This window comes from Microtus ochrogaster, chromosome 21 (assembly GCF_000317375.1).
Source record: "Microtus ochrogaster isolate Prairie Vole_2 chromosome 21, MicOch1.0, whole genome shotgun sequence".
Taxonomy (NCBI): domain Eukaryota; kingdom Metazoa; phylum Chordata; class Mammalia; order Rodentia; family Cricetidae; genus Microtus; species Microtus ochrogaster.
Window position 1 is genome coordinate 40287860 of NC_022022.1, and position 9076 is coordinate 40296935.

The 9076-nt window shown below is 38.1% G+C and overlaps 1 protein-coding gene across 1 annotated transcript in view; it reads left to right on the forward strand.

Annotated features, from left to right (window-relative positions):
- The window catches only part of Ttll7 (tubulin tyrosine ligase like 7), a 118096-nt gene that overhangs the window by 39050 nt on the left and 69970 nt on the right, over positions 1-9076 (forward strand). The window contains exons 7-8 of the mRNA XM_026784191.1: positions 2714-2872; positions 4891-5107. Coding sequence (XP_026639992.1) covers positions 2714-2872; positions 4891-5107 — 376 coding nt within the window. The remainder of the gene's footprint in view (positions 1-2713; positions 2873-4890; positions 5108-9076) is intronic.

Consider the following 9076-nt stretch of genomic DNA (forward strand, 5'->3'; position numbering starts at 1 on the left):
ACACGCTCATAGACACACAAACATGTATGTGCATGTGTGCATACACACTCATAGACACACACAAACATGTATGTACATATGTGCATACACGCTCACAGACACACACACAAACATGTATGTACATATGTGCATACACGCTCACAGACACCCACACCCACACTCACTTAGGGTGATGCTGCATTCATCTCCAAAGTCGAGAATCAGAATAAATCTTTCATATGGAAATACTGGTGACAGGTAGTCATATGTTTTGTTGGACAAAACCGTGGAATTTTTATGCAGTTTATATTTCTGTTGGCTAGACATTCTTGGATTTTTTTCGGCTTGAGAATGTTTAGTGGCAAACAGTATTTTTGAATAAAGGAATATTTATAAAATTTAATATGGCATGTCTATTATTAAAGATTATCATTGATGTTATTCCTGTGGATATTTATAATTATACATCTATTTATACAACAATTTTTATATCTAGGTTATGCTGCAAAAACTGATAATTTTTAAGTACATGAGATAAGTAAGATATCTATTTGCATATGTTAAAAAAAGGTTCCACATAGTACCTTTTAAAGTTCTAATTAAAGCCTTATCTCAGCCTAATTTCAGGTCATTGTCAAATATAATAAACACATGTAAAGGTGTTTCAATAAAACTACAACATTAGCATTGATTTTATTTAAAAAGTCAAACTATCAAACCAGTCAATATTATTCTTTTTTTTCAATTGAGATTGCCTAGTTGTGGAATTAACATACTTTAAGCAAATGCAGTTGGAAATAATATCATTTCGTTGCCCATGGTGGTAATGGCATATCTGTGTACATCCATGTGAAAGGGAGTTAGAGAAAGGGGAGAAGAGAGGGAGGGAGGGGCAGATGAATGTGTGCCGTGTACATGTTTGTGTGTGCCGGTGCATGCTCCTGGAGACCACAGGAGGAAGTCGTGTGCCCTGCTCTCCCAATCTCTGCCTTGTTTTCTAGAGACTAGGTCTCTCACTGACCTGGAGCTAGGCTAGTGGATAGCTCTGGGGATGCTCCTGCCTCCACTTCCCTATAGAACTGGGGTTCTAAGTGCCTATGTGGCTGCACCTCACTATTTACTTAGACTCCGGGGCTTTGAAGTCATGTCTGTATGCTTGCTCCGTGAGCAGTCCTACACTCTTACCTGCTGACCTACTGCCCCAGCTCAACATCCCTTAAAAGTGAAATCTTGGGAAAGTCCTTGAGATGGGTTGATGCTGTTAATGTCCGGTTGCTTTGCCAGTGGTTTGTGTTCTGCTCTTCTCCTCTCAGAGTTTAGTCTCTGCCTTTGTGCGTTCTGTCCACTGTGGTTCCATTTTAATGCTGGCTAAACTTATTTGCAGACTATTCTCATTTATAATAAAAGACCACATTTAGAAAAAGAAAAAAAAATGTCTCTTTTGAAAGTATTATCTTCAGGGCTGGAGAGATGCCTCAGTTCTTAGGATTGATTACCAGCTGCTCTTCCAGAGGAGCTCGGGTTTGAGTCCCAACATCCACATGGTAGCTCATAACTGTAACTGCAGTTCCCAGGGATCTGATGCTCCTTTCTGGCCTGTGCAGCACTGGGCACACACATGGTGCACAGGCAAAACGCAGGTGCAGGCCTAGGCGCTCTCTCTCTCTCTCTCTCTCTCTCTCTCTCTCTCTCTCTCTCTCTCTCTCTCTCTGTCTCTCTCTCTCACACACACACACATTTAGTAAACAAAAAGTTAAAAAGAAAACATTACTTTTAATAATATATTTTTTAAACCATTCTTCGTTTTCATTTTAATCGAGAATTGATAAGTATAAAATACTTAACATTTTTGGATCAATCGAAAAGGAAACACTTTTTTTTTTCCAGGCCTGGTGTCACAAACTTGTAATCCTAGCAATTCAGGAAGGCCAGACAGGAGAATTGTGAGTTCAAGGCCTGCCTGGGCAATGAATGAGCCCCCATTTTAAAGTAAAACCTGCAGCTCAGTAGTGGAACACTTCCTTAACGCATGGGAGGCATTGTGTTCTGTCTTCAGTACCTCTACTTCCCCTCAGAACAAACATCGTCATCACATTAGGGGTCACTATAGGCAAATTCTAGCAAATGCAGCGCTATCGGGAGACGTCCTTGGCTGTACCATCACATGAATTGATGGTTCATTCACATAAAACTTCTATGGAACAGACTTTCAGATGGTTTTATCAGAAAAGTGGCTAAATTCTAAAGCATTGGCATAAAAGTCAGGAGCTGCTGTCTGTGGATGCCTTGGGAGACTGGAGCACCAAGCACCAGTGTCAGTATAAACAATGTGCTTCCTGACCCTCCCTGAGGGTTAGTGACTGACCTTTCTCCTCCAGTCTGTTATCGCTTTGTCTTGTATGCAAAGACTATCTGTAAATTCACTGGAGGCAGAGGTCATGCTAATTCCCCTTGCTTCAGCAGTGCCTAGCATAGTATACAATCAAAAATATTCATTGTGTTAAAATATAAATCAATGTGTAACAAACAGGGCAGAGATTCTAATCTCTTTATTTTGTTGATAGTCTCAAGTTTGGGCTATTGTTTAGTATACAGACATTTTCTGAGTAGAACAATAAACAAAAGAATAAATGAAAGAACAAAGAAATTTAAGTCTTCATAGTATAAGTGCTAGAAAAATAAGATTTACTAATGTTGAATAGAATTTATATTTTCTCTTGCATCTGATTTACAGAATGATCAAGTCTCGGCCTCTGGATTATACTTTTGTTCCTCGAACGTGGATTTTCCCTTCTGAATATACTCAATTCCAGAACTATGTGAAAGAACTGAAGAAAAAAAGGAAGCAGAAAACTTTTATAGTAAAACCAGCTAATGGTGCAATGGGTCATGGGTAGGTTAGTTTTTTTCCTCTGGAAAATATAATCATTGAAAAATGAGAGAGAAGATGTGCTCACAGTTACTCATGGTTGAATACCTTATTAGAAAAGCAATAAGTTTCTAACTGTCATGTTTTTATGACTGACTCTCCTGACAGATTCAGTAATCCAATTAAAAATACACCAGAGTTGTAAGCCATCAGAGAAAGAATAACTTACAGGGAAAATTTATTTTTTTCTTCGTAAACACAATGCATGCTTATAATAATTCCAGAAATCTTGGGTAATAAGATAAATTGCTACAGAAAAGCTAAATTAGCTTGGAGAACAAAATAGAGTTGTCTTGTTATGATGAGAATGCTTGAAGCAAAATGTATGTATTCTCTGCTTTATAAATGTTTTCCTCTTGTAGCCTTGGTAACTGGATTGAGGTTGCACAGGATGCATTTTAAGCTGGTATACCAAAGACCTAGACAATTTTTCTAGGAATAGAATGCACAGCATAACATTTTTTATCCCCTTTGCTTATGTTTAGTTTTCTGTAGTACACTTTTTTTTAAAAAAATAGGAAGTTGACTGAGGTAGATTTTTTTGCAAAATGTGAGTCAGTTGAACCTTTTTTTAAAAAAAAATTCAAATGCTATACTGCAAAAGATCCTTGGACATTTTAGCTTCCCAGTTAAACTGTTTTTTAAAATCCATTTAACTTTTGAGCATGATGCACTGATTCAGTCATATAATATGTTCAGAATGCTTGGTGATGTACAAATTAAGAAGTGTGTTACTGGAGAATTTGTGTCCATTGATTATTGGTATGTTGGCTCCCTCTTATCCATTCATGGGAAGGAAAATGGAGGAGGGATGCTGATTGGTATGGGTTCCTCAATGTTTGTGATGAAAGTAATAAATGTTTATTAATACTAGTGCAGTGTATTTCACAGCAATGCAGAAACGGTGGGAAAACATTGCAGAAAGGGTGTTCTCTATAGCGTGGAATTCTGTGCTGTAATAGTGGATGGGTACAGGGACTTCAGTTGCCTGTCACCAAGATCCACTTCTTGCTACTCTGCTGGTGTCCTGTCACTGAAGGTGAATGACTGAAGACTGCAGCCACCCTAGCTCAGCCATTTCTCCCGTCATTTTGATCACCATTTGCTTATCATATAGTATCACAATTTTTATATTGAGATGTTTGCTTATCATTCAGTGCCACATCTTGTCTTTTGTCTGTCATGGCGATTTTTTGTTTAGGTGGATGCAAGGGTAACCAGTTCAGAATACTGCTTGCTTTCACGTTCAACCTTTTGTATCTTTAATTCAAAAAGAAGTCTTTTTTTAGATGACATTGTAGTTAGATTATATTTTAAACCTGTTTCTCAAGCCCAGCTTTTCAAGTCAATCGATTGACTTTTAATTTGCTTACTAAGAGACTGTTTTTCCTCTGTCATTTTGCTGTTTGCTGTATCTATACCATGCTTCCTATATTTCATGCACTTTACATTTTTCTTCATTACTTTTCTCTCTTCTATGTGAAGAGTAATTTTCTTGCATATGCTTGAAATTATTTAGTCATTTGTTTATCAAAGCAAACTAATTCCTCTAGAGAGCTCAAGGCAGATGGAAGTAAACAGTGACCGCCATCAGGTCCAGTTAGTCTACCCTAGAACTCACCTCGGGGCTGGGGACTGGGTTGCTGTTTAAACCACACTGAACTGGGTGGTATAACTGAATCAGTTAAAATGCCAAAAACTCCACTAAACAGAATTTAGCTGCTGTTTTCTTCCCTTTCTCCCCCACTGTTTTTCTTTCTCCCTCTTTGGTAAAATATCCCCTGGGTGTTCCAAGCTTTTGTTTAACTCCGTGCCTCTACAGAACTGATTCTGACAGCAACCCACGCATTGCTCTTGTGGAGAGACAGGGTTTTGGAATTTCTGTAACACTGTTCTCTTCCTAAAATACATAGATGACATTGATTTTCCTGGCATCTCAACCTCCATATCAAATTATTTTTATTTGTTTTCTTTAAACTTAGGATTTCATTGATAAGAAATGGGGATAAAATTCCATCTCAGGATCATTTGATAGTTCAAGAATACATTGAAAAGCCTTTCCTAATGGAAGGCTACAAGTTTGATTTACGGATTTATATTTTGGTTACATCCTGTGATCCATTAAAGATATTTCTCTACCATGATGGGCTTGTGCGAATGGGGACAGAGAAGTACATCCCACCAAATGAGTCCAACTTGGTAAGTGACGACAGAGAACTTAGTTATCGCTCATTTGTTCAATGTCTGCCTTTAAATCATCTGTGATGTGTAAGAACTATATGAATCGAAGTTCCTTCTCTAAGGAGCTTACGAAAGAATCGTCTGCACAAGTAAGACTGCTTCTCACTTACAGACAGCTTTGTGAAAACCAGACAATCTGATTAGTTAATTAGGATAAGATACTTTCTCTGGGTTGGTTTCTGAGCTTCTGGCTCAATGCCATGACCTCTCTAGAAACTGCTATACTAGAAATAAAATCAATGTGATGTGGGAACTATAGAAAAGTGCAGGGATCATGAGGTTCAGTTTCTCAAGGGAGAGCTGATATCGGATGAAGCTTTGTTTACAAGGTACAGTATGAACATGTAAATGTGGAAGAACGTATGTGGATAAAATCAAACCTTGTCAGTGGTTAGGGTTATTTTCTAGTGGTAAAGGGAGGTAGGTTCTAAATCTGCATTGATCACAAATGAAGTCAAGGAAAAAATGAACAGTTTCTATATGTATTGAGAGGTCTATTAAATGAACCATTTTGTAAGTATTTTTCACTAAAAATTCAGTAAAATTTCAATAAAAATTTCTTAAGTATTTCTTAACCATTTTGTTAGTATTTTTTGCTATAGAGATTTGCATTGGTATGGATTTTGGTTTATTGATACAAATTTAAGGTCAATTTTATTATGTGTGTATTTCTGCTCTTGATTAAGGTATTGTGTTTGTGTAACTCATTTTAAAATGTAGTGTATAATTAAGAAATATAGGTTAATAGAGAGTCATCTAGAGTAGTCAAACTTGTAGTCATGTTAGTTAGATTTTCTAGATATATAGAGATATATTTCAGTTAGGTGTTCTTCAAATCTTTCAGAGACCTTCAGAATATGGCATTTAAAATGTTTTAATAACTTAGGACTTTTCATGACTTTCCTGTCTCCAGCAGCAGCTCCATGTTTTTTTCCACCTACCTCTGTTCTGTGTGTGCTTCTAATAATGTCAGAATCACCTGGGTCTATGATAGCCAGTGTGCATACTCATGTGGGGTTCCCCTCTGTGTGCTGTGATTACCATTAATGAATAAAGAAACTGCTTTGGACCTATAGTAGGACAGGACTTAGCTAGGAGGGGAAAACTAAACTGAATGCTTGTAGAAAGGAGGCAGAGTCAGAGAGAAGCCATGGAGCTGCTGCCAGAAACAGACTTGCTGAAACTTTGCTGGTAGGCCACGACAGAAGTAGGTGGGGAAAACTAAACTGAGTGCTGGGGAAAAGGGCGGAGTCTGGAGAAGCCATGGAGCCTCCGCCAGAGACAAACACGCTGAAACTTTGCTGGTAGGCCATGACCTCGTGGTGATACACAGATTGCTAGAAATGGGTTAAATTAAGATACAAGAGCCAATAAGAAGCTAGAGGTAATGGGCCAAGAAATAATTTAAATAATACAATTTCTGTGTGATTATTTTGGGTCTATGCTGATGGGTGGCCAGGAAACAAGCGGCCCTTCCTTGCAACAATTTTTCACTAAAAGTTCAATAAAATTCCAATAAAAATTTCTTTTGTATAACAGCTAATATTCATGAAAGTTGTAACTATAATTTACTATGAAGATAATAAACTGTAATTTATTGCTTACCCATATTAAATTGTAATTTATCACCCAGAAAATTTAGTTAACTTCTAACTTTATGTTGTGAATGTACTGGCTATAAGAAAAGTCACAATTAGTTTTTGTTTTTCATCTTTTCAAAGGCCCAATTCCTTCAGCGTTTGTACATGCTTCTAGTAAGACTAGTCATTTCAAAATGAAATAGTGGCTGACCTTCAAAGTTGCTTCCACTAGTAAACTAAAATTTTCACAAGCCTGGCAAGGAAAAAAATGAGGAAACTATAAAAATATTAGGAAAATATATTAAAATAAAGTAATGTTTTATTTATGGTCATAAAGTTCATTCTGAGCTTCCCCCAAGTCATGTTTGAAGTGTACCGCATTCCCTAGGATTGTGCTGTTTTTGAAAAAAACATTAATATAAGCATTACATAAATGCAGTATGTGACTTCATCGAAGCAACAGTTTAGTGGTGAGGTAGAAGATAAAGTAAGCATTTAGAACACCTGAATTAGAAAGTCTGAGTGTGGGTCTCCCATCTGAGGGAGCTATGGCCATGCCTAGAGGTTCCACTTTGCAGATGGAGTCTAAGGTCAGAGAAGAGAGAGGAACAAGCTCGCCTGGCTCAGGGTTGGGTAGAGCACCTCACAAAAGAGAGGATTAGGGAAAGGAATATGAAAACTGTGTAGGAAGCAGACACGTTCAGTTTGGCCAAAGCACAGACCAGAAGGAAGGATGTGTCTCTTCTGAGATGAATACAGAGGGTCCCAGAAACAGGATTCTCCAGACATTGTAAAGGACTTTCTAGGACTTGGGGATTCAGCTCAAGATGACACACTGAAAAGGACAATGGAATTTGGGGTTTTAAGAAGCCCATCTGGCCTGCAGTGTGGGGATTAGATGGGAATATGTCATATAGGGGGCAATAAAGGGGACTTGAAGTGTGTGAAACCAGACTTCTGCCTAGCCATGTGAGATGAGAGGAGACTCTGAAATCGGGGCCAGGCTGGGAAGCTGAGTGCGGATTTGAGATACATTTAAGGTAACACAGATAGCATAGCTATGGCAGGGTCATGAGCTGGGTATGTGAAGTAAGGGAAGTCAGAGGAAACTCAGCATGTGTGGCCTGGACACAGGAAGAATGAACTGTACTCCCATGGCAGTGGAGTTCAGGAGCTGTTGAAGGTTTTGTGGAAATTAACATATTTGGCCTTGACTTTCAATTATTCCACAGGGATTTGGTTATTCATAGAAGAACCGTTTGAGTTGTGGGCTTGACTTGGGACATGTCAGCTTGTAGATTATAAGTTAAACAACTGGAATGGGTAAGGGTGGGTCATATTTGTGTAAGGAAGATAGTATCTACTGCTGATATTAGACAGGACAGGACTTGGGGATTCTATTCTGAAATACTACCCTGTGCATGTGTAGTAAGTTCATTGGAATAGAAGATCCTAATGGAAGCTGGGGAAAAGAGAGGCACAACCTCTGTGCCTCATTTGATAGCTGCTTTTGAACATGTAAGTTCCTGCCTTCGGTTTCTACATATATAGAAAAAGGTAAGCTCCTCTTGCCAGTATCCATTGTTCTTCTCTATGATTTCATTACTGAATCTCTGGTGGTTATGTGTAAGGAGAAACCTCAAAATCCATGCAAACTGATTGTATATTATGTAAAAGCTTATTTGTAAAGATGAACTAAAAGTCCAAACGGTTTCATTAGTGGTTTTGGGATGGTGTGCTGTTGCACAGTTCTTTCTACTCCATTTTCTAATGTTTAGAACAATGAGTGTGCATTTTTAATAGCTCCTGTACTTCCATAGGAAATTGTAATGTAGACTTAATTATAGTTATTAATGAATTTATGAGCATCATTCCATGCAATTTGGTTCATGACTATAAAAGAGATTATGACAGGTAATTTCAGATGTTGAAATACAGCATCCATTTTTTGTTTTGTTTTTGTTTTGCTGTTTTGAGACAGGGTCTCAATCTAGTCTTGGCTGGCCTCTCTGTGTAGCCAGGGATGAACTTTAGCTCCTGATTCTCCTGTCATCAGGAAAACCTTCAAAATACTAGAATTAGAGGCACATGCCAACATACCCATCTCCTGTAGTGATGAGTCCATTCCTGAAAAGTTTCATATTTGCCAGTTTACTTGATTAAGCCAATGTGATGACATACAGTGTTGAGTAGCCACACTATTGAATACCTGGAGGCTTTTCTGGCCTCCTTTCTGCACTTTTTTCTGTAGATAAACATGGCATCATGAATGAGAAGACATCTTCAGTAGTGATAGGCACACAGAAGACATCTTCAGCAGTGATAGGCACACAGAAGACATCTTCAG